The sequence below is a fragment of the Pongo abelii genome, chromosome 13 (genome assembly GCF_028885655.2).
Source record: "Pongo abelii isolate AG06213 chromosome 13, NHGRI_mPonAbe1-v2.0_pri, whole genome shotgun sequence".
NCBI classification, from domain to species: domain Eukaryota; kingdom Metazoa; phylum Chordata; class Mammalia; order Primates; family Hominidae; genus Pongo; species Pongo abelii.
In genome coordinates this window covers 78,588,358-78,615,014 of record NC_071998.2, presented here as the reverse complement: position 1 = coordinate 78,615,014, position 26,657 = coordinate 78,588,358, and the positions used below count along the sequence as shown (strand labels likewise).

Below are 26,657 nucleotides of genomic sequence, written 5' to 3'. Positions count from 1 at the left end.
ACATGCCCACACAGAAACCGGTCCACACATGTTCACAGCAGCAGCGTTCATTTTGCCAAAAGGTGGAAGCAGCCCAAGTGTCCATCGACTGATGAATGAACAAAATGTGGTCTCTCCACACAATGGAATGTTGTTCAGCCACAATAAAGAATGACGTACTGACACATGCTACAACATGAATGACCCGTGAACACATTCTGCTGAATGAAAGAAGGCCTGTCACGAGAGGCCATGCATTGTATGATTCCATTTCCATGAAATGTCCAGAATAGGCAAATTCATAGAGACAGAAAGTAGGTTAGTGGCTGCCAGGAGCTGGGGAGGGGGATGGGGAGTGACTGAAATGGGTTTTCTTTTTGGAGCAATGAACTGTTCTAAGATTGTGGAATGGGGCACATATATGTGACTATAATAAAATACACTGAGTTGTACACCTTATGTGGGTGAACTATATGAGATGTAAATCACCTCAATAAAGCTGTTAAACATTAGTTCGGGCTCTAAGTTGCCCATAAGGAGCCAAGAGATGTCATGGGAGAGGCTACTGCAGGGTTGGGGCGAACAGGATGCAATCAAGACAGAATTCCCAACTTGCTGCCATGTGCCAGGGACCTGGGCCCCTCAGCCGCAGCCCTAGCAACATTCAGGGACGTTTCTTCTTTGTGGTGGGAGCCAGCCTGTACATCATATGTCTAGCAGCTCCCTGACCTCTGCCCACCAGACACGGCTGCCTCCTCCATTGTGACAACTGAAAAATCTCTCCAGACATTGCCAATGTCCCCCAGGGGCAAAATCATCCCCTTGACAAACTCTCTATCCCCTCCCTGTACTCTGCTGACCCAGCTGCCTCCCTGTGTATCTGCAAAGGCCTGGCTCCCCAGACCACCACCACCCCTGCTCCAAAGCCCTCTTGGACTCTCGGCCAGAAGCCCTGTCCATCTTGTGGGCCCCATAGCTTCGTCCACCTCTCGCACTGTTCTCTTGGCTTATGCTACGGTTTCTCCTGGTCACATGTGTGCGCTCATCTGAATGGAACATACTTTATAGACAAGGTTCCAAGATCCCATGCAAGTACACACAAAACAGTCATACTAGCAAAATGAAATAGGATATCCCTCCCAAAACAAAGGAAAAAAGGAATGCAACAGAGAGGGGAGGAGAGTCAACGATATACAGCAAGTACTACTGACAAATGCTTACTATTTACAATAAAGATTACATTTAAAACCTACAGCAAATGGACGCAGACATGGCCCTCTCATTATAAGTGACCCAAGGAGGTGACAGAAAGCTGACACCAAAAGAAACAGAGATACCATACAGGGAGGAAGAGAAGGCCTGGCAAAGCCTCGTACCAGAGGAGAAAGCGAGCGAGGTGCATGCTGGGACGAAGGGGGAGAAAGCAGCACCAGCACAGCCATCACCAGGGCCAGGCCCCACAGTGGCTACATGGGGGGTGGATAGGGAGTGGGCAGGCTCTCCAGCCTCTCTCCTGCTAGTGAGAGTGCAGCACCCCCCATGAGTGTGCTTAGGGGAGCTGCACAAGCCAAGTCACACCCAGGCTCTCCACACCCCAGCTGGAGACTTGGGTACCTCTCTGCCAGAAAGGTTTGCCCAATTCCTGCTTTTTCCTTGCTAACTGGCAAGCAAGTGGTCTGCAGCAGGTGTGCAAACATGTGCCACTTGATTCAACGCGGCCACCCAGCCGGCTCCTCAGGCAGAGTGGAAGCTAAGGGGAAGGTCTGAGTCCCACCAACTCTCCCAAGCCTGCCAGTCAAGATCAACAAACCTAGAAGGTGCTCCAGGCAGTGGGAAGCGAGGGCCCAGAAGCTTCCATGTGCCTGGGCAGAGAGATAGTGACATGCCCAACTAAAGACTGAAGCAGAGAGCCTGGCCAGACGCCTCATAGCATTAGGGTCCCCCAGAGGCACACACGAGACTGCTGTTCCCTTGGCAGTGCTCATGGGAGTCCTCAGGGTCCTTCATCACCTGGCCCAGGCAAGGTGTACTAGGAGTTCTGTCCTTGCACCATTGCCAAACCCAGAACACAGAGGCACACCCAGGTCAAATGCTGGCCTGGCCATACCATGTCATGGATGATGACGGCACCATCTCTGCTGATGCTGTAGGACACAAACACTGTGCTTCCATGCCCACACTACTGGGCGTAGGCAGCCAGGCTCACGTGGCCTGCCACCTAGCACCTCCATCCAGCACATGCCCAATTGCCAAGGGCTCAAACAGGCTGACTGGTCGCCATGGGGTTTAGTTTTCCCTCAAGTAAGCATCTTCTCCCAGTGAGCCTGTCTGATGTCAGCCCAAAGAAGTACAGGGGACAAGCTCTGCTGCGTGTGACTGGGCAGCCCAGATGAAGGAGGTGAGAGCACAGGCCTGTAGCTGACCACCAGGGTCCCATCTCAGCTCCCCTTCTGTGGGATCCCCACACCTCAGACCGCTCATCAGCAAGCAGGGTGTGACAATTGCCTGTTTCAAGGAGCCACTGTGCAGGGGGTCGGCTGCCCTCTCTCCTGTCCCCACCAGACAATTTCAACCCCAGGAAACGCTCATCTCTGCCTTGATGGCCTAGGCCAGCCTCTTCACCCTACTCCTTCTTGGGGCAAATATGAAGAAAGATCTTGGTGTGTGTATGAGACCCAGCTCTGACCCCCGGCCTCCTGTGGCTCTCTGGGCCTCTGATTCCCCATCTGGGAAATGGAGCCACATCCCCACCAAAGCCCAATCCAGGCCAGTCCTCAGAAGCTCACCCACGTCCCAGGGGCCCGGGCAGGAAAGATGCTCTCACTAGGAGGAGAGAAGCTGGAGGGGCTGCCCACGTGTAGGGCCCACACATACACAGCGGTTAGAGTCAGGATCTGAGAAGCACCTCACCCCCTACAAGCCAGGACACCTTAGGCACATGATGGAACCTTGCAAACCTCTGTTCTTCACATCTGACAAGATACCAGTAGGGTCACCAGAAGGACCAGGTCTGAGGCAATCAGAACTGTCCAACACATGCCAAGTATGTTTGTTACTGTAAAGCTTCACAGGTCCTCATGGTGTGTTAGGGTGTGGAGGCGGACAGACAACCAGTTGACACAAGAGAGGAAAAAAGGGAAGGGGATATTGTGGGTAGCAGGGTGGTGGGTCAAAGGATACAACGAAGGCTGTTTTATCGTCAAATGTACCCTTTCTGACCCATGGGGTGTGAGCCTTGGGCAGTGACTGGGGAAAGCCATGCTGGGGGTGGGCACAGAGGAGCTTGGCACAGTGGCTCAGACCAGCAGAACAGCAGGCAGCAGAAGACAAGAGCTATGCATGACTGGGACTGGTGGTGGTGAGACAAGGTCAGTCCTAGAGATGCTCCGCCCAAACCAGGTACCCAAGGTGAAGACCTGGGATGGTTCCTACAGCTCTGCAGCAACCCAGGGCAGGGACACAGTCATGGGGGATACAGCAGGCCGAGACCAAGGTGAGGACGCTCAGGAGAGAGAGGGAAGGCTGAGGGGTGTGCAGGGAGTGTCAGGATTTCCTCCTGAAGCACAAACAGGAACCACAGAAATCCTCTCTTCCCCACAAGACCTGCAGCATCTTTAACTTGCTGTGCTCATTTCCAGTCTTACCTGAAGCCAGCAGGGTCACCCAGCCCTCTTTGGCCTCTGCCACCAGAGACAGGCCTCTTGGAAGAGAGAAGGGGCAGAATGTGCTGGGCTGGGGAGAGAGCACCTGCACACGCTTTTCAGGAATAGACGGGCCAGACAGATGGCAGCTGGGGCAGCCAAGGACACATCTCTCCATACACACAGCCCCTCCTCCCACCGACCAGAGGGCTCCTTGTGGGAGGAAATGAGATCAAGTACTGCCGCTTCAGGATCTGAGACTCCCCACCCTGAGTCTAAGCCAAGCTCCTCCCTGGGCGCCTAGGGCCTCAGCGATCTCTGACCCCTCACTCCCACCGCTGCTGGCCCCGAGGGCAGCATCCTTCAGTACTGGAATGATAAGCCAACAGCAGCAGCCCTAATCACTGCATACCCTCAGGGTCTATGCCCTGCTGACCTCCCATAAGATTATCTGCTGCAGAGGGTGGGGCTCCTGTGGCAGGAACAAGGGTCCACAAGTACTCCCACAATGTGGGGTGAAAGACCTGTGGGGCATCCTCTACAAGGGGCTTCAGAGACTGCCGGTTTACAGATGGGGAAACTGAGGCCAGGACTAAAGATAAGGCCTTGCCCAGGCCCCAAGGCTCAGTGAAAGGCAAAGCCAGTATCAGCCCATTCCCAACCGACCCATGCTCCACTCCTCCAGCCATTCCCAGTGAGAACCTGGAGCTGACCCTCAAAGGCCACGGCCAGGAGGACTGCAGCTCACGTGCCAACTTCCAGCTCCACTTGCAGTCCCCAGGGACCATCCCACCTCCATCTTGGTGACAGGGCCTCATCCTTCCTCAGAGGGCACTGGCCCCTCTTGCCCCCAAGACGGTCGTCTTAGCCCCACTTTTGTCCCCACAGCCCACTCCCCATGTAGCCACCAAACCCAAGCTGGACCCTGCCTCCTTCAGGGCCCCACCCAGGCCTGTAGGACTCTCCCGACACTCCTCCTGCCCTTGGCTCAGCCCCACAGTGAACATGCCCCTGCCCCAGGGACAGGCACGGGGTACTGCTCTCCCCTGATATCTGCCACATGCCTTCTAGGAGAATGAGGCTTTGCTCACGCTGTTTCCTCGGGTTCCACAGACACTGAGGCCCTGGCAGGGCTCAATTAAAATATGTGCCAGTCAGTGAGAAAAGACACTCAGGTGCTCACTCAACCTTCCCTGAGCCTCCTGTTCAAGCCAGCGAGACTCTCCTCCCACCTGCCCCAGTGGATGGAGACTCCTGGCTCTCCTCCTCCTGCTGGGCTCAAACTACACAGGCTCCACGCACCACAGCAACCTTCCCAAATCCTGCTTTGGCCACATCGTTCCCCTGGGCTCCCCAGTCCTCCATGACTCCAGGGCCTTAGTGTTAGGGCCATGAGGAGCTGGTCCTGTGGCCTTTGCCCCTGTCAGGGCCCAAGAGCCAAGCTGGTTCCTCTGACTTCATGTTCACAAGCTCACGGACGGACACCACAGTCCCATTTCCAGATGTAGAGCCTGTGCCATGTACCAATGGCTGTCCATGGGTACCCAGGACTCCAACAGGCTCTGGTGCCAGGGACCACCCACCCAGACCCTCCCTGCGGGCACTCTGCTGTGAACAAGGCAGGGATGTGGCAGCTGGGGCTACTGGCAGTGGTCTCCACCCCTAATTCTCAGACATGCACATCCTACCTCAAGTCTCCATGGAATATTTGGGGTTTGTGTTCTTATTACAGCTGGGCACAGTGCAGGCCCTAAGTGACACAAAACATTCCCAGGGCAGAGGGGAGTCCAGTGACGAGGAGTGCCCCATGGGTATCAGCCCTTAGCCTCCACGAGGGGCTAACCACACCCCTCCCTGACTGACCACTCCTCTGCTCTGGACTTGCTCATGGGACTCGCTTCATGAGTGAGACAGAAGCAAGCCAGGGGCAGCGGAACTTGTGGGTCCATCTCTCTCCCTTCTGCCACGTGGGCAGTGGAGGATGAGATCAGGAAAGCAAGACAGACCAGCCAGCTGCAGCGTCCCCAGAGGCCAGCCCAGCCCAGCCACCCACCAGGCACACCTGCTATGTGACACTGGTGGCACTGCTGCAGCCACAGACTAGGCCCCTCCTCACCCCCTCACCTCCTTCAGCTCCTGGGCCACAGAGGCCAGGCGCTCATTCTCCGACTGCGTGTTGGTGAGGACATTGCGCAACTGCTTCAGCTCCGTCTGCAGCTCTAGCACCTTCCGCACGTAGTACTGCTCCTTGGAGGCCGACTCCTGGATCAGGCTCTCCTCCCGGCTCTCTCCGTCAGCAGCCACCTTCTTGTGGTTTGTGTGTGCTTGTCCAAAGGCCTGCATCAGAAGACAAGACACTCGTAAGGTGGGCCTCCCAGGGGCGCCGAAGGATAGAGACCCAGCTCACAGGCGACATTCATGCTGCAGAACAACAGCAACAACAACGGGGACTGTGGGCCTGAAGGGAGCCCCCCTGACCTGGGAGGTGCGTCTGTGGCGTGCACTGTGGTGTGCACATACGCAAATGCAACAAGCTGCACTCAAGGTTCATCTGCTTCACCAAAACAAGAGAAAGCCTGGTCTCTGAGGAACAGTGTCTGCACTGGCAAGACAAGTACTGGAGTCAAGGAGCCACAGTGGGCATGTGTGACAGCAGCTGGGGGCTGGCGGAGGGAGCTCCCACACAGCTCCTACCTCCTCCCGACTCCAGATGGCACGCCAGCCACCACATATGAAAGGCAGAGGGAGTCTGTCCATCCTGCTGCCTGATGCTGGCTCATCCTTCACTCCTTCTGGGAGAGACCTGGGCTGAGCAGTCAGAGCCCCAGGCCCGAGGACGGCAGTGATGGTAAGAACTAGACAGAGGCCAGCACAGTGTGCCACCCACTCTGCCCAGTTCCTGTCTCAGAGGCCAAGATACCAGCATGTTCCAGAGGGGTGAGGAACAAGGGGGGCAGGGGCTGCATGTGGCAAGGAAGTGCACGGCCTTGGGGCTCAGGGAGGAGACCTTATGGGAGAGATCAACCAGAAAGGGGTGCTCAACTAGCCCAGGACACCCACCTGCCCACACACCTAAGAGTCAACAGCTGTGTCATGTCCATACCCCAAAACCCAGGCCAGCCAGCCTCCCATCGTGTACACCCCAGGCGAGTGGCCCAGTCTCCAAGCAGGTGCCATCCCTCTCCTTCCCTCCCACTGCCCACTACCCCCACATAGCTGGCATGGCAGGACAGGGCTTCCATGGGTAGAGGGCAGACGGGCCGCAGTGTGTCACCCCCAGCAGCCCCTGTCTCACTGGCCACTCCACCACAGAGCTCTTGCAGAAGACTTTATCTTTTTACAGTAATCCTGGCTCATGGCAGAAAACAAGATCAAGAGAGAGGCAACTGAAAGTGGATGACTTTGTTTTCCTAAAAGAGAAAATGGAGCATTTTTCACTCATTTACTATTTAATATTAAATCTAAGAATTCAGTCCAAGAAAATAGGGAAAATGTAAAAAACCACGAATAAGGATGTTACTGAGCAGGACAGTTTCTAATTTCAAGAAATCAAAAGAAAGAATAACTCATTTCCTCCCAACAGGAGACTGGTAAAAGAAACCAGGGTCTAGTCTGAGTATAGAGTCTCATGGGAACAACATGGGAATCAAGGGGAAGACAGACTGATCTTACAGCACAGTGAGGATCACAGGATCCTGCCTGGAAGAGCACACATGTGCTATGGCAGGTGTGGTGACATGTGCTGTGATGTATGTGTTGTGTGTGTGTGTCTCGTGGTGTTGCGGGGGATACCCCTAAACAAGGCTAACAGGACAACACGGCCCAGCAGGAAGACTGGTGCTGGCACTGGGACTGCACGTGGGGACTCGGGATTGACATGGACAATCCTGCTGCGGATGCACAGATGTCCATGGCACCCACACTCCTGAGGAGGCTGGGTCTTGCTCACCTGCCCCCACCCATCAACACAACACCCACTACGTGGAAGATGTCAGCTTTTCTTCAAGGCAAGTGGGTCAGCTCTGTGATTTCTGCTCGTTCTTCCTTATCCTAGTCCCAAGGAAGGACCAAATCATAATGTCTACACAGCACCTGATCCACCCTGGCCAGCCACCCCAGGCCACAAGAAGGGAAACCGGACATGGAACTGGCCCCAACTGCGGGCTCCCCACCCAAGTGGCAGCCAGGCCCCAAGTCCCTCATTGGGTGAAGGGCCCGCCGGCTGCAGGCGGCACGGGCAGCGCCAGACCATCTGGGCCTCCTGACAAGCAGGCGGGACCCAACTGAAGGGTCCAGCATACATGGCTGCTCAGAACACACCCAAGAGCCTGGAGCTGGGGATGCAGACATCACCTCAGAAGCTTTCTCCAGGTATGACAGCTAAATGCCATGACACGACATTCAAGTCCTAGCCTCCTGGCCTGAGCCCTGGATCTTTTCCTCTGCTTAAGCTCCCAGCCCGGGGCCCACGAACACTCCTGGGCAGCTTTTCAAACACACTGAGATACAGACTTCTGCGTACAGCCAAGATGAGATTGTTGCAGAAATTAGAACTACCTTCTGTGTGAAAACTTAAAAAAAAAAAAAAGGAAAGAAAAAAAACAGACAATGATAGAATATAAATAAATAGTAAGCAGTGGTTTTCACATCATGGGCACTAGATAGTGAGAGACAGGAGGAGGGGAGTTCCAGGAGCCCCCTCCACCAAAAGAAATTCCCAGCCATGGAAAAATGGGAGACTGAGGCAAGGCGTAGCAGACCCTGTCAAGGAGGGACTGGAAGATGGCAGAAGATGGCAGCAGGGAAGCCAAGCTAGGCAGACCTACACACAGAGGGCCAGAATCTCCACTGAGGACCAGGCAGCACAGAGCTGAAGAAGTCACCGAAGGACCACTGAGAGGGGCAGAGAAAGCAATCCCCACCGTTTACACCAGCCAAAAACAGTACCTGCTCCCAATAGCAGAGGAGAGCCCTCCTGATGCACAGGCAGCGGGGGAGCACTCCCAGGGCCTGAAAAAATTAGTCTGGATTAAATCTGCTCTGATACCACAGAGCAAAGCATAAAGACAAAACCTGAAAGGATCAACCTGATTCCAAGTCACTTAACTATATCCCAGAACAAAGCTCAAGAACACATGAAGGAATACAAAAACATCCATCTCCCAACAGGTGAGGTCCACTGCCTGGCAACCCGTCACTAACCACTGAGCAGGCAAAGGCCCACAAATGAGGAAGACAGAAAAAGATCCAGATACAACTTCTAGAGACGAAAAGTACAGTGGATGGGATTCACAGCAGATAAAACAATGCAGAAGAAAAGATCAGTCAACTTGAAAAACCAGAGCCAACTATCTAAAATGAAACACAGAGAAAAAAAGGCTAAAAGACAAAAGCAAAACTCGAACAGAGCATTGGTGAAGTATGAAGTATGACACAATTTCAAGAAGCCTTATATAAGGAGTAATTGGAGTACCCAAAAGAGAAAAAGAGGAAAATAGAAAAAATAATTAAAGAAATCATAGCTGAAAAATTTTCCAAATTTGATGAAAATTATAAACCCACAGATATCAGCAGCTTGTCAACCCCAAGCACAAGAAATATGAAGCAAACTACACCAAGGCATAATATAAAATTGTTTAAAACCAATTATATAATAAAAATATTAAAATCAGCCAGAAGAAAAAGGATACATGACTCAAGAGGAGCAAAGACAAATGACAGCTGATTTCTCTAACAAGCCAGGAGACAGTGGAACAACATCTTTTAAACAACAAAACAAAAATACTTAACTAGAATGCTATACTCACTGAAAACTGTTCACAAATAGAGGTGAAATACTTTAGAGATACAAAAGCTGAAAGAATTTACGAACAGCAGATCTGCATTGGTATTTAAAGATATGCTAAATAAAATCCTTCAGGCAGAAGAAAAATAATACCATATGGAAATCTATATCTACATGGAAGAAATGATAATTAAATAGGCAAATATAAAGTACTTATTTTTCTTATTTAAATCTCTTTAAAAGATATTAACTTGAAATTCAATGCAATCCCTACCAAAATTCCAAAGCCTTTTTAGCAGAAATGGAAAAGCTGATTTTCAAATTCATATGGAATTGCAAAGGGCCTAGAAGAGCTAAAACAATATTGAAAGGGAATAACAAAGTAAGAGAACTCACAATTTCAAAACTTATTACAAAGCTACAGTGATCAAAACAATGTGGTACTAGTGTAAAGATAGATACAGAGACCAACAGAATAGAATAGAGTCTAGAAATAAAACCTCATATATATGGTCAATTGATTTTTGGCAAGGGTACAAAAATAATTTGATGTTAAAGAATAGTTTTTCGGCCAGGCACGGTGGCTCATGCTTGTAATCAATCCCAGCACTTTGGAAGGCCGAGGCGGGCAGATCACGAGGTGAGGAGTTCGAGACCAGCCTGGCCAACACAGTGAAACCTCGTCTCTACTAAAAATAAAAAAAATTAGCTGGGCTTGGTGGCGGGTGCCTGTAATCCCAGCTTCTTGGGAGGCTGAGGCAGGAGAATGGTTTGAACCCAGGAAGCAGAGGTGGCAGTGAACCGAGATCACGCCACTGCATTCTAACCTGGACGACAGAGGAAAAAAAAAAAGTTTTTCAACGAATGATGCTGGGGCAAGTAGATATATATATGCAAAATAATGAAGCTGAACCCCTACCTCACATTATACACAAAAATTAACTCAAAATGAATCAAATACCTAAATATAACAACTAAAACTATACAACTTTCAGAAGATAGGCTGGGCGTGGTGGCTCACGCTTGTAATCCCAGCACTTTGGGAGGCAGAGGTGGGCGGATCACGAGGTCAGGAGATCGATCAAGACCATCCTGGCTAACACAGTGAAACGCCGTCTCTACTAAAAATACAAAAAATTAGCTGGGCGTGGTGGCGGGCGCCTGTAGTCCCAGCCACTGGGGAGACTGAGGCAGGAGAATGGCGTAAACCCGGGAGGCGGAGCTTGCAGTGAGCTGAGATCACTCCACTGCACTCCAGCCTGGGCAACAGAGTGAGACTCAGTCTAAAAAAAAAAAAGCTCAAACCAGAGTTCCCAATTATCTGTCATCAGGAGAAAGATAAACAGTGACTATGTAACTATTTACATAATACCATATAGAAATGAAAAATGAATAAACTACTGCTATACAGATAACAGAGATTAATCTAACAATGTTGAGTGAAAAAAGCCACACACAAAAGAGTATATGTTGTGCGATTCTGTTTATATATAAAGTTTCATGAATAAGTGAAGTTAATCTATGCTATTAGAAGTTAGCATAGTTGGCAGCTGGGCACAGTGGGTCATGCCTGTAATCCCAGCAATGTGGGAGGCCAAGGCAAGCAGATCACCTGAGGCCAGGAGTTCGAGACCATCCTGGCCAACATGGTGAAAACCCGTCCTTACTAAAAATACAAAAATTAGCCAGGTGTGGTGGCATGCACCTGTAATTCCCAAGCTACTTGGGAGGCTGATGCACAAGAATCCTTTGAACCTAGGAAGCGGAGGTTGCAGTGAGTCATGATCGCACCGCTGTACTCCAGCCCGGGTGATAGAGCTAGACCCTGTCTCAAAAAAAAAAGAGAGAGAAGACAAAATCCACCTCCCCCACCCCCAACCCAGGACAGCTGGAGTTACTCCCTCCTCCCCCTCCCACAGGCTGTTTGCCCCGTCTTGTCCCCTCAGGAGGAGGCACTGGTTCAGAAGTGCAGTTAAGCACTAAGAAGAGCACTGGAGTTCACCATCTGATTAAGGGGTGGCCAGCTGTGGGCTTGTCCTTGGAGCTTCCTTCCCCTGCCTCACTGTGGGCCTCCCAGGCTGGTACCCTGCAGGGTATGATCCCCTGCCCACCCACAGGAGGGCTCTCTGCCCAACCTCCCATCAGGATCCAGCCTGGGAAGGGGATCCCAGATGTGCCCTCCATCCCACCCGTGCCCACAAACTTCTCCAGCTGATCTGGGGAACAAAAGGGACACATAGGTGGAAGGCCCAAGTTCCTACCCTCCTGGCCCATAAGACTGGGCTCATCTGGGCTTTGAGGAGGAAGCAGCACCTTGGTGATAACCCCCAAGGGGCTGCCCTGGCTATGGGCGAACACTGTGCTTGACACAGGCTCCCAGCTCACTCTCTACCCACTGCTCTGAAGCTGCCTAGGCCCAGCAAGATCTAACACACTGGGTGAGCCCGGGTGTGAGGTCACTACCAGCCAGGCGCCTTGGGGAGAACCCCTGCTTTTGGCCAACACATGACCCCCAAGAATGCTGTCTTCAGGTTTGTCCACACCCATGTGACTATAGCACAATCATCTGTGCCTAAGGGGAGCCAGGAGGAGACACCATTAGGGAGGCCAGGTCCTGCGCAGTGGCATGGCCTCGGGACAGGCTGCAGAACAGAGGCTGGGTCTATCAAAAGTGGGGATGGGCAGGGTAAGCTCTGGCCAGGAGGGAGAAATCACAGGGGCTCAGGGAAGGGATTTCAAAAACCACATGGGGTGGGAAGGCTGGCCTCATCTGAGGGAACGGCAGGAGCAATGACACGGGGGCAGGAGGTCCCAGGGACTCTCTGTGAAGCATTAGGAGCCACCCTGAGGGCAGTGGGGAGTTTGAAGACAATGGAGAGGGCTTGGGGAGGAAAGGCAGCTGCAACCAGACCCCAGGGCTTTGTCAAGCAGAGGACGAAATGGGGAGTTGAGGGCAAGTCGGGGCAGGGAGGGGCAGGCCTGGGGGCCTGTGAAGCAAACAGCACCTGACCTCTGTGAGTGCCTCATCTCTGTTATCTCCCTGTCCTCATCCACAAGCACAGCAGAAACAGTAATGGCCTGCTGTTCACGGGCACACAGCACACTGGGTCTGGAGTCACTGGGACCTTGCTCACTCAGGCCCTAAGTCTCACTCTAAGAGTCCCATGGGGACAAGAGGCTGCCGGTCCCTGTCAGGGCAGTGCAGGCTCTGGGTGGCCCCTCTTCATTCACCCTAAGGGCTCAGGTGAACTGCCCACATCCAGACTCCATCCTTAAAGGACAGCAGCACCCATTACCTGTGGAACTGATCATGTGACTTTGTCAGAGGCGTTTGAACCAGAACAACTCCATCTTGAATAGGGACTGGGCAAAATGAGGCTGAGATCTACTGGGCTGCATTCCAGGAAGACAGGCATTCTTAGTCACAGGATGTGATAGGAGGTTGGCACAAGATACAGGTCATAAAGACATAAAACAGGCTGCAGTAATTACTAATAAAACACTAACTGCTGATAAAACAGGTTGCGGTAATTACTAGAAACCGGCCAAAACCCACCAAAACCAAGATGGCAAGGAGAGTGATCTCCAGTTGTCCTCACTGCTCATTATATGCTAATTATAAACATTAGCATGTTAAAAGACACTCCCATCAGGACCATGACAGTTTACAGATGCCATGGCCCTGTGATGGCCCAACAGTTTACAGATGCCACAGCCCGAGGTACCCACTGTGCAATGTCTGGAAGTTATCTATATGGTCTAAACAATGGGAGCGACCCTCAGCTCTGGGAACTGTGCACCCCTTTCCCAGAAAACTCGTGAATAATCCATCCCTTGTTTAGCGTATAATCAAGAAATAACTCTAAGTATCCTTAGGCCAGCAGCTCAAGTCACTGTTCTGCCTATGGAGTAGCAATTCTTTATTCCTTTACTTTCTTAATAAACTTGCTTTCGCTTTACTCTATGGACTCGCCTTGAATTCTTTCTTGCGTGAGATTCAAGAACCCTCTCTTGGGATCTGGATCAGCACCACTTTCCAGTAATATCTTCAGCTGCCTCGAACTGAGCACACCCTGTGTGTTAGACTGTTTTAGCAGCTCCATGACCAGAGCCCTGAACATGTTCCCCCTTTACACACACACACAGAGAAACTGAGGCACAACAGAGCTCAATCCTTGCCACGGGTGCACAGTCTGGCTGTAGCGTGGGATGGTGCAGGGCTGGAGACAGAAGGCTGGCAGAATAGGTCTCAGGATGGAAAACAGGGCAGTAAGGATCCTGTCCAACATATGAGCCCAGTGCCCCACCCCACCCCAACTCCTAGGAGGTAGAGAAGGCAGGCCAGGTCCCAGGGGTACCTGTGAGCATGGGCCCATCTGTGCCCACCACCCCCATCTCAGGGAAGCATAGCCAACATCCCCTGCTAGCACCTCTGAAATAAGCTGCAGGGGCAGGGCTAAGTGACTGTGGTGGGCGCCAATCACAATGTGCCTCAATCGAGGCACATTTCCTCATGTGAAACCTGGGTTAATAACGTCACCAATCTGAGCTTAGTGCTGTGGGGATTTAGTCAGTTAACATAATTCACTTACCAGAGCCTATGTGGCCACCTACTCCACCCATCCCCTGACGATAGGAGCTTTAAAATACAGGTTCAGGGAGTTACTCCTTGTTCTCCTCTCCAGGGCTCCCACTGCCTTTCGGATGCCCAAGAAGGAGGCAACTCCTCCAGAGTCAGCATATCTCTGACTGAGGATGTGGCTGAGGCTATTGTCAATGCACCAGTGTTAACATGCTGAGATCCTGACAAACCCAGTGTGGGGGCAGAGCGTGGGAGACTGGGTGGCTTTAGAATGAGCCCATACCAGACGCTTAGGCCCCCATCACCCCAAACAGAGGCTGAGATCCAGAAACAGAAGCTGGACGATGAAGGAAGAGTAAAAGATTACGACCAACAACAGGTTAGTTACCTTTGTGGTTTTCATTCTTTCCTGATGCCAGTACCAGCAAAGCTCCCGGTTATCACCTGGGCACACCCACCACCTTAGAACAACTCTTCAAGTGTTACTTTCTGTGAAAGTAAAACTATACGTATATGCTGGAAGGGCTGAAACCCTGACCTGTGCCTAGTGCAGAGGAGGAAACAGTGGCAGGTGATCAGAGCCTGGGAGGACGGGGAAGTGCACCAGGTAGAAGGAAAAGCAAAGCAAAAGGTAGGACAAGGTGGGGCCAGAAGGAGAACTAGGTCCTCGCACCAGGGCCTCTGAACCCCTGGACAAGAAACTCTTTCCCTCCCTCCTCAGCCACATAGGCCTCCAGCTCTGCTGAGGTGCCCCACTGTGCAAGAGGCACCTACTGCCCTGCCCACTTCCCGGCGGCACAGCAGGAGAGCCAACGGGTATGTGCGCACCTGAAGCCAGGCTGCCTGGGCCCACGTCCTGGCTCTGCCACTGGTCAGCTATGACTTGGTGAGCTCCTCCCTCACTGTGCCTGTCTGTCAATGAGGCTATGGGGCCAAGTTCCCATGGTTGGGCGTGTGTAAGCCTACCCTGATGCCAAGGCAGCATGGGCACCAGGTCAGGGTCATCCACAATCAGCCCATTTATGAGAAGTGGCAGGGCTTGAAGAGCAGCCCCAGGCCAGTGCCTGCACCCTCCCACCTGCTGCCACAAGATTGGTCCCTGATGGTCCCCCCAAGGCTAGGTGCTGGTTCCAAAGTGGCCTCACTGTCCTTCTGCATGTGGAAGACGTCCTTACTCTGTAATCAGCCAGTGGGGCTGCCTGGCTCTGTGGCAACCACCTAATTACAGTTTCCTCAGCTACAAAGGAGAGTCACCCCCCTCCCTCCCCACTCTCAAGAGAGAATGTGGATATATCCACAATAAGAGCTGGCCATCAGCCCTAGCAAGTAGAGGTTGCCCCTTCAGTCTCCAGGCAAACCTGTACAGGGCGTGGAAACAAGTCTGCACAGGAGACTGAGAACCAACCCCACTTGCCGACCTTCCACTGGGGTCTGGCTCCCTGGAGAAGGCCTACACCACCAGGGCAGGGAAACCAGGCCTCCAGACAGGGCTGTCCCAGGGAATTCTCTTTCATCCTAAACCAGTTTGGCCATCTGATACAACAGGAACAACACTTGCCAAGCCAGGAGAGCCAGCCTCAGCATTCCAATGAGGCAGGACTTGTTTCAGGATGCAGTTTCCACAACAAAACTGGGAGCTTCAATTCCTTCGTCTGCTAGGCTGATCCAGCACCACCCACTCACAGCCAGCTGGTCCCACACTTGTCCCTGAAGGGCCACGATGCCTGCTCCAGGGTGGGCCCAGCCTCCTGGGAACGGCCGGGCCTGGGCATCCCAGGAATCCCACTAGTCCTAGCCTTGCTGCCTCGGTTGGGCCCTCCCACCACCTGCTAAGGTGGAGACACTGCTGGGCTCCTTGTCAGGGCTGGTCCAAGCAGGGGGAAGGTCTGATCCTCATCCGCTCAACGGGCTGTGAATACCTTCTGCTCAGCACCCATCTTTCCACCCAGGTTTGCTGAAAAATCCCAGGGACTGGCTTCACCATCCCCTCAATGTTTACTAACAGCACTTATTAGCGCTTACTGCATGCCTGGTCTCTGGTAGGTACCAATGATACCAGGACAACAGACTATCAGGCCTCCCAAGACCGAAGTCTGAGGGCCTGTAGCCCAGACAGTCAGCTGAGACCACAAATCCTCCCATCCTGGGGAATCACAGGATGATAAAACTCACTTCATTACGGATTGTCAGTATCCCAGGCTCTCTATTCCCCCCAACCAGTGAGAAGCCCCTGAAGGCTTGGTCGACTCTTTACTGTTTTGAAGCAGTATTCCTATCAGAAGTTCGCACTTGGCAGGCAGGGAGGCATAGCCCTTGGAGCAAGACCCGATCCCCGACCACGATTTTACTCCTTGCGAGGGGTAATAGGCAAAGAAATCTGCAGAGCCAGGAAACAGCAGTTCAAGTCCAGCCCCCACATCCTTCACAATCATGCGGTCAGTAAACACTGATCAAATGGCGGACTTGCCCCCCAAAAACTGCCACAAGCCACAGGGCTTCAACACTTGATGGAGTCAAAGGGAAATCAGGTGTTTCCGAGGCCTTAAAAGGAGCTGGGGTGGTCTACAGGACAGGAGAGGACCTGGAGGCCTCAGACACCTTGCTCCACTCCGGGCAGCTCTGCATGTGCTGTTCAGGGTCCTGCCCTGCATAGCCAGGACTCCACAGGAGACCAAGTGGCATCAAGCCTTATTACAGTCACCAGGGTTCTCAGGACTATTAAGCTGACATAAATACAAGCTCAACAATATTATTATGAGATAAAGAATTTATAGCATTATGACATTAAACTCACTCATAGGTTAATCAAACCTATCGTGACCCAAACAGCCTAGTACAAAATACATCAAAGTGTCAACCACGCAGAGGGAGAGATTGGGGGCTCTGCAATAGCCAGCAAATCAGAACTGGCAGAGACACGAAGTCTCCATACCAGGACTCAGGGCATAAGGAAATGATATCACAAGAGGATGCAGAATGACATCAGAGCAATCTAAAAAAGGAAGAAATTCCATTTATGTGTTGGTGTACCACAGAACAAAGTAAAAGACAGTATTTCACATAAGTTTTCTGTAAATCTGAAACTGTTCTAAAAAATATATGCTGTAAAAATGTTAGCATACACTCAAACATGTGAAAATTGAAAAATGATCTCTTAAATATATCTGTATTAGAAAAGGTATACAGAACAAAACGACGGGAAACCAAATAAACAAAAAATAGAAACAAATCATATCAAAACTTCAGGATCACGGCCAAAGCAGTACTGTGCTGGGGGTTGTGGCGGATTGCACTAAAAATAAATAATAATAAAAAGAAACAGTCTCTCTAGAAGGGGACTGCAAAAACTGAATAAAGTAACAAGCAAAAGTCTCACAAAGGGGAAGTGATACAACAAAAACCCAGAAACAAAAGAAAAAACAAAGCAACCATATTCGTGTATTTTTTTACCTGCTAATGACTGTATTCCGGTTGGCAAGTCTGTGCAAAGTACATACCCCAAAACCAGGGAACTGAACACTTACCAACCTGTCCAGTCCCCACAGGCAACGTGAGGACTGAGCTACCACATTGCTGGTTCCACCCCACAGCCATTGGCAAGATGGGCATCAGCACCAGCAGGCCTGCCTCACAGGAGAACTGACCAAGGGAGTGCGTGCCCAGGACGGAGTCTGGGTGCTGTGTAGCACAGCAGGTCTTGAGCTCAGGTCTCAGCCTAAAGTGTCCCTGTCCACAACCATATCCACTCAAACAAATAATGAGAAAGGAAAACAAAAAGACATGCCCTATCAGTTCCTGATGTATCTGTTGAACACTCCTGTTGAGTTTGCTGAGTTTGTAATGTCCTCTCTAAGGGAGAAGAAAAGACATTACAAACTCAACGGGAATGTTCAACAGGTATGTCATGAACTTATCTGCTGGTTTCAACAGATCTTCCCTTCCAAAGGGCAGGGACTCATGGACCAACTCCACATCCAACACGGATGCAAAAACCTGACAAAATCTCAGCAAACAGAAGTAACAATTTACCTTAAGAGTTATTCACTGTGATCAGAAGACCTTGCCCAGGAACATAAAACCAGGGTAAACCAATTCAATTTTAAAAATCTACATTCAGCATCTGCTATGAAAGAAGATAGGCCAACAAGTAAGTAAACCATACAGATTGCCTGAGGCAAACTACCAATATTTCTGCCACAAACTAATATTTTAAAAGGAATTTAAAAAGTCATCCATGTTAAGATGCTTTCACCATAATTTAGCCTGAACTCTTCTCAACTGAAGCACTTGAAAACTGGATGTAGTAATTTTCTTTTTTTTCTTTCTTAATGTCATAAAAAGAGCATCAATAGAGTAAATCTTACCTGGATAGATTTAAAACAAAAGCAAACATAACAAATAATGGAATGCATTAATAAACAATGGAGAAGCCTTGGTAAATGAAGATGCATTTGAGTTACCCACTCTCCCCTTAAAAGGAGAAGGCAGGACTACACTCTCACCACACTTAAAAGACATCAGAAGAGAAAAAAGCGTACTGCTAAATTCCTATTTTTTGCAGGTGACGATTTTGTCTAGAAAATGCACTAAGAAACACCCTCAAAAAGGTCAGAGATTTCAAATACACCAAGATACCCATAAAATCCTCCCAAATTAAACTGTTGAGTTATGAACACAAAAAAGAGCAATTACATTTATAATCTTGACCTAAAAAATTAACCCCCAGCTATTAACTTAACTAGAAACATAAGATTTATCCAAAGAAAATTATAAAAATACTAATGAGAAAGACAGAACGTAAGTTGGAAGGTAAGATTCCTCGAGTTGTCATGTAGATTAATGTGATATGGGTACCACAGCTACAGACCTGGAAGGAAGCTGCCTCAAATCTTCTGAGGATTACTTCAGAATAATAGTGAAATTTATCTCAAAGATTTAGCAAGCAAAAAGACTCTCCTGCTTACCTCCATTAAAAAATGTTAAAAAGACATAATCCACGTCATAATATTCACCCTTTTAAAGTGTACCATTCAGTGGTTTTTAGTACATTCACAGAGTTGGGTGAACATCACCATTAATTCCACATTTTTTTTTTTCTTTTTTTTTGAGATGGAGTCTCGCTCTGTCGCCCAGGCTGGAGTGCAGTGGCGCGATCTCTGCTCACTGCAAGCTCCGCCTCCCAGGTTCACAATATTCTCCTGCCTTGGCCTCCCGAGTAGCTGGGACTACAGGCACCTGCCGCCACACCTGGCTAATTTTTTGTATGTTTAGTAGAGATGGGGTTTCACCATGTTGGCCAGGATGGTCTTGATCTCCTGACCTCGTGATCCGCCCGCCTCGGCCTCCCAAAGTGCTGGGATTACAGGCGTGAGCCACTGTGACCGGCCTAATTCCACATTTCTATCACCCCCCAAAGAAACTCTGTCCCCATTAGCAGTCAGTCTTCAGCTCTCCCCATTGCCATCCTGAAAACCAATCTATTTTCCATCTCTATGAATGTGTCTATTCTGGACATTTCAGTCTTTTGTGACTGGCCTCTTCACTGAGCATAATGTTTTCAAGGTTCGCCCATGTTGTAGTATGTATAAGAATCCCCTTCCCTTTCATGGTCAAATAATATTCCATTGTATGAACAGAACACATTTGTTTATCCATTCATCATTTGACGGACACTTGGGTTGTTTCCACTTTTAGGCTATTATGAGTTGAACTGCTAGGTCATGTGGCATCTCTAACTTTTTCTGAGGAACTGCCAAATTTTCCACAAGGGCTATCCCATTTTATATGTTCCCACTTGCAACATAGGAGGATTCCAATTTTGCCACTCCTCTCCAGGACTTCTTATTGTCTATTTTTTGGTTACAGCCATCCCAGTGGATATGAGATCTCTTCCCATTTTCTTTCTTTTTTTGGAAGACAGGGTCTCACTCTGTCACCCAGACTGGAGTGTAGTGGTGAGATCACAGCTCTTTTCAGCCTTGACCTCCTGGGCCCAAGCAATCCTCCTGCCTCAGCCTCCTGAGTGGCTGGGACTACAGGCAAGTGCCACTATGCCAGCTTTTTTTTTTTTTTTTTAGAGATGGGGTCTCACTATGTTGCCCATGCTAGTCTTGAACTCCTGGGCTCAAGTGAGCCTCCCACTTTGTCCTCCAAAACTGCTGGGATTATACGCACAAGATACCGTGTTCAGCCTCTTTCCATTTTATTTAAAAAAGTATTAGTAACAATAATAGCCACCACTCTATAAGTCTCCTTAAGTATATTATTTCACTTAATGCCTATCTCAAAGTTCTCAGGAGAACCCGTGTTCCCATTTTATGGAGGAAGAAACTAAGGCTCCAAAAGCCCAAAATTGTGACAGGGCAGAGGCACAGATGGAAGACAGCCATCTCTGCCTGCTCCATGCTGGGTCCTTCTGCTGCATCGCTGGGTCAGAACTACTGCCTGATGGCAAAGGGCTCCATATCCTGAATATATAAAGATCTCCTACACGTACATGACAAAAAGGCACACACCCAATAAGAACATTGGAAGAAGGTCTTGAAAAGGCTCTTTATAAAAGAGGCTCTCCAAATGGCCAGTAAACACAGGAAAAGGTCCATGGGGAATGCAACTTACACCAGAAAGAGCTACTGTGACACACTGATCAGAATGGCTAGTACGTAAATCAGTAACACATCAAGTGCCCGTGGTGAGGATGGAGAGGACAGGAGCTCGCCACACACTGCTGTGCTCCTCTAGAAGAAAGCCTGCCCTATGTCACCCTAGCCAGTCCATCCAACAGACACAGGCATCGGCCACCCCATGAGCGTTCTAACAGCTCCAAGCTGAAAACAGCCCTAAGGTTGGTCTACCTGACAGTGGGTGAGGAAGGCGTGGTATATCCACACAAATAAATCCCATGTGGCAATGAGTGCCAATAACCTACAAATACAAGCAGCAATGAGGATCAGTCTCACGATGCTGAGTGAACACACAAAAAAGTACGGTGCAACTCCATCTATAAGAAGTCAAAACCAGGCAAGATATAATCTTTGGTGTCAAAAGCCAGAATGATCCCACCTTGACAGGGCTCAGAGAGCAGCTCTGGGAAGCTGACTACATGCAACTTCTTGATCTGTTGGTAGTCACATAGGTGCACTTACTTTGATAATTTGTCAAACTATACAATTATGATTTTTATAGTTTCCATATTTACCTTACACTCCAGTAAAAGCTTATTTTTATTAAAAACTAGTGAAATATGAAAACTATTGGGCCGGGCGTGGTGGCTCAAGCCTGTAATCCCAGCACTTTGGGAGGCCGAGGCGGGCGGATCATGAGGTCAAGAGATGAAGACCAGCCTGGCTAACATGGTGAAACCCCTTCTCTACTAAAAATATAAAAAATTAGCCAGGTGTGGTGGCATGCACCTGTAGTCCCAGCTACTCAGGAGGCTGAGACAGGAGAATCGCTTGAACCCAGGAGGTGGAGGTAGCAGTGAGCCAAGATTGTGTCACTGCACTCCAGCCTAGATGACAGAGCGAGACTCCGTCTCAAAAAAAAAAAAAAGAAAAAAAAGGAAAAGCTGCAGAATAGCAAATGTACCCAAGGGATGACATATTTGCCAACATACACACATGCACTTAAAATCTATACATTTTACTATATGTAATTCTAGTTTAAAAGATTAATAAAACCCCAAACCAAACATATCACAGGGAGTTAAATTGCTTGTTACTCATAAAATGGATAGTATCAGAAACAAGATGAAAGATCAAATTTTCATAAATGAACTTCAGCAAAAACCTGATATTAAAGAACGCAGGGTCAGGTCAGGAAATGGTGGCAAAAAATGGACTTCAGATTTACACAGGGCCAGATGCTTCAGATCACCCCACAAACAGATGTACAGCCTTGCTAGCAATTCAGGAAAACAACTTACAGTAGCTACAAACACCAGCAGAAACAGAGTCACAGGGCATACTGGGATGGCAGATGGGAGGGTTCCAGGGCCAGGAGGGAGGTATAGTTAGGAGATGGATGTGAGATGAGCTGGAACCTCTGCCTATTGTTCAGCCCAGTAATGACCCAGATCCAAGACGGTGTAGAGGCAGTGCGGGGAGGGGAGAAGGGGATCCACCTAACTAAGGGTGGGGACAGGGGAGGGGGGTCTCCTGTCCTGAGGCATCTTCACTGGGCCTGCTCTGTCCAGAGGATCCCTCTCCACCCCCAGGTCTTCCCAGCCTTGGGCTGCCATCAGCACCCCTCTAGCTTTGATGTGGGCCCAGAGGGAGGAAGACAGAGGACAACACAGCTGTTAACAGATAAGCAAGAGGACTCTGGGTGCCCAGGGGAGGGAGGGCAATTACCCCAAGGCATCACTGCACTTCACAGTTTGCACCAATGTAAGCTCATTAGCTTCTCTCACAGGAGGTATTAGCTCCTCTCACAGGTGAGAAACTGAACTCCGAGAACACACATCTCCATAAACGTTTCCCCAAGAGGGTCTGAAGAGAAAGCAAGAAAGAGGAGGCTGATGATCCAGAAGTGGCTGGGCCTGGGCCTGGGCCTGGACCCCGGCCCACAGTGCTCAATTATCTGACCAGTGCCCCAACCGCGCCTGCTCCGCAGAATCACCTGGAGAACTGCAAACTCCCATTCCCAGGTGCGTGAACATCTGGGACTCGGCCCTTCCTGGTCTTGGCCTGGAACCTAGAAAGCTTGGACTCACTGTGGGGACTGCCTAACAACTGAGATCTGGCTAAAGCCAGTCATGGTGGTCCCTGGGCCCCACTTCACACAATTTATGGAGATCATTTCCCTCCTGACACATGGTCCCTCCCTCCCTAGAAGCAGGTTACCTGAGGTGGCAAAGCGCGAGTGAAAGGACTGGCCTTCCTGCTTGGACATGTTGATATGTGAATACAGTGGGGAGAGGGGCTTGCTGCAGGCACTACCCAAGAAAGATGGAAGCATTGGCCGGGCACGGTGGCTCACGCCTGTAATCCCAGCACTTTGGGAGGCTGAGGCAGGCAGATCACCTGAGGTCAGGAGTTCAAGACCAGCCTGGCCAACATGGTGAAATCCTGTCTCTACTAAACAATACAAAAATTAGCTGGGCATGGTGGCGGGCACCTGTAATCCCAACTACTCGGGAGGCTGAGGCAAGAAGAATTGCTTGAACCCGGGAGCAGAGGTTGCAGTGAGCCAAGATCGCACCACTGCACTCCAGCCTGGGCGACAGAGTGAGACTCCGTCTCCAAAAAAAAAAAAAAAAGAAAGAAACATGGAAGCACATGCCACATGTCCACGCCAAGTATGGTACATTCACAATGCCTAGCACCCAACAACAGGTGTAAGGCAGTAACTCTAGTATGATGACACAGTGGATGATGCTCAGCAGCAAGAAAACTCACTCCTCATAAAAAGTAACCGTTGTGACGGCTCTTAGAGAAGCCAGACCCAAAAGACCATACACCAAGTATGAAGAAACCTAATCGCTGTAGAAGGCAGGCAGTGCGCCGCTGGGTGGACAGGAAGAGTCTGAGTACTTCAGGGTAACCTTCACCATGGGGCAGCCACACGAGAGCACACAACTGCACAACTGCGTGTGGTCTTACAGGCAAATCATACCTCAATTTAAAAATGAGAGCTGCACAAAACAATCTTCTAGTCAGCAGCCAGAGCTGCTCCAGAAATGTCTGACTGTTGAGGTCAAAGGCCGCCCTAAAAAATGCAGCCTGGACTGAAACGGGGCTCAGCTCCATCTCACAGTGAACCACACCAATGTGGAAGTGGGTGGCAGAGGTTTCCCAGCAGCTTCTAGGGAAAGGCCACCAAACTGGTGGACCATCCAGCTCCCACACAGACCTTCAGATGACTTCCCTGGTGGGCCCCCAGTAGGCCAAATCTCAGAGCCAGTATGTCGCTGGGGGCCAAGAGGGTAAGTGGACCTGTCCACCATCCGCCCCACCAACAACAGCAGCCACAGGCCTGACACCCTCTTAGGTGCTGACCCTTGCCATTTCGGCCTAGTGAGAGAGGCTGGGCAGCTCTATGTAGAAGCACTTTGCCCAGGCCCCTGGCTACACTGGGAAGCGGGTCTGCATGCTGGTATGCTTTCTTCCAAAGTTGCCGCCAGGCTCCTGGGTGAGGTCCTGACCTGCATCTGTTTCATGGCCACACGTGTAGGCAACAGCTCTAGGGATTGGCTCAGGACAGGGGGGTCACCAGGGAGTCAGTAGGGAGGGCCAGACCCACCGGGCAGGATGGAAAAGTCCAGCAGCTGTCCCAGGACAGCAGAATTCCCTCCAGCCCAACATTATCCTCACTTCAGCCAGCTCCCCCATCGCTTTAGCCCACTGATGCTGAGAAATAGCTCACGCAGAAGGCAGGGCCGACCATCCAGATATACACACAGTGTGGGTGGGGCAAGGCCTCTCACACGGGAAGGGTTCAGGCCTGTCCTTGTGGGCAGATGGACGCCCACGTCCACCACACATCTGCACCTCCTTGGTGAGCGCAGGAACGGAGTGAGGAGCCCAAGCCCAGCAAGTGGCAAGGCTCAGGAAGCATTTGTGGCATGAATGGAAGACAGACAGGGGGAACCTATGGACACAGCTGGGAGGTGACAGGCCCCACACCTGAAGTGGGTAGACAGCATGGCAGGTCAAGGGAATAGCCAGATGCTAAGGTGCTGAGAGTGCAGAATATGAATATGGCTGCATATGTATGAATATGTATACCATATGTATGAATATGGCTGAGTGAGGCTAGGACTGCAGGGAACTCCAGGGGTACAGGGTGGGCAAGCATTGCAGGTTCTTTTGGGGCATCTCCTCTTTTATCCCTCTCTCTCCAGCCAGTGGAGAGGACACACCCCCGTGACTCAACAGCAGGAATGGCTCCCAGGCTTGCCCCTGTCCTGGGTCTTCCCTTAGCTCATGCACACTCCACAGAGGTACAGAGAGGCATCCCAGGTTCTCCACTTGGGGGGTTGTACCCCCCCAGGGCTGAATCACACACGATGTGCAGAGCAGGGAGGATTCAGACCGCTGGGTGTAAACTGCAATGACAGGATGGTGCTCCCACACTCATCTTTCCCCTGGGATCATTCTGGAAGTGTAAACACTCCTGAGACTGATTTAATAGGTCTGAGTGTGGCCCCTGAGCTTTAGAATTTTTGAAAGTCCCCCAGTGACCCTGGGATACAAGCAGACTAGCCAGCTCCACATGCTTCTACTGGAACCCAAGTCAGCTAAGCAGCCAAAAATAGACCTGCTGACTACCTGGGCCCCTCACAGACCCAATGACCCACCCAATGGGATCCCATGGGTGTTATGTGGGAGACCCTACCTCACCACCCCCTCAGCCAGCTCTTCCCATCCATCCCCAGCTGGGTGGGGATGCTCCAGCATCACTAAACCTACTCCCTCCTCTCTTTATTCAAAAGGTACTTCCTAAGCAGATACAGGCAACAAAGGATGTGGGGTCCAGGGCCCCCAGGAGCGGACAGAGGTGGGTGTGAATCATGTGTCTTCACACAAGCCCTGCAAAGTAAAAACTTTTATTGCTCCCTTTCATGGGTGAACAAACTGAGGATCAACAAGGTGAGATGATTCATCTGAGTGGGACCATAAGGCTTCTCACTCCAAAATCCATTTTTTTCTTTGCAGCAGGGTGGTTCCCAGAGGAGGTGGTACAGGGAGGGGCAAGGGGGTAACAGGAGAGGGGGCAGGAGGTGGAGTTGTTCCCTGAGGAATTCAGACAGCCTCACCTGGCAGGTAGACAGGGAGGAGGGAGGAGGCCCAGGAGCACTCAAGCAGGAGCCTGGGAAGGCTGTAGGAGTCCCTGCAAGACAGGGTGGGGCCTCTTGAGGACTGGGGTCCAGGCCAGGAAGAGAGGGTGGGGCCTCCTGGGAACTGGGGTCCAGGCCAGAAGGCAGCACCCGCCCACCTCTGCCAGCCTGTATCTATCAAGCTGTACGCTGCAGGACCAGCCCAGGCCCAAGCCCCTCCACAGGCCCATCTGTCCCTCACAGTAGGCTGAGGGGTGCTGGCCCACCCTTCCTACTGTGTGGCTTTGGAACTGCATTTCCCCAAGGAGGACTTACACTTGTGGATGTGGGGATCGCTAGGACTCAGGGCTGAGAGGCACCCACACAGGGAACACTGTAGGGCTGTGGTGCTTGTCACTAGCCTCTGCCCACCCATGGCCCCTCCTCTGTGAGGCCCACATCAATCGGAAGCAGCCATCCCATCGCCAACCGCGAACCCCAGCTGCCCTGGGCAACGTCCAAATGCTAAGCTGCTTTTAGAAAACTGGGAATTCATCCCCGGGCAGGAGGGATTTAGCCAGAATTGGGTGCCATTTAGAGAAGATTACACCCTAATTGCCCCAGTGTCAGCAGACAGGCTTCTGGCCAGCTGCACCCAGGGCTGGCAAAGGTCCCCACAGACCCTAGCTACCCCGCCCAAGGACACAGAAGCCAGTCCTGGGGCCTGGGGACCAGCCCTCATCTTCCATGGCAGCTGGCTGCCCTGACACAAATCTCCATTCAACAGCTTGTAGTCAGGGCAAGAGGGGACAGCTTGGGGGCCCTGCCAGGCAGCTGTCCAGACTGCATCTGTTCCAAATGAGGGGAGGATGGCACAGTGGGCACAGCAGCCTGGGCCAGGCTGCGCTGAAA

The 26,657-nt window shown here is 50.8% G+C and overlaps 1 protein-coding gene across 3 annotated transcripts in view; it reads right to left on the bottom strand.

The window, feature by feature from the left end:
• Positions 1-26,657, bottom strand: part of BICD2 (BICD cargo adaptor 2) — a 61,423-nt gene that overhangs the window by 19,721 nt on the left and 15,045 nt on the right. For all 3 annotated transcript variants that reach the window (XM_054521065.2, XM_009244633.4, XM_002819962.5), the window contains exon 2: positions 5,745-5,957. In XM_054521065.2, coding sequence (XP_054377040.1) covers positions 5,745-5,957 — 213 coding nt within the window. The remainder of the gene's footprint in view (positions 1-5,744; positions 5,958-26,657) is intronic.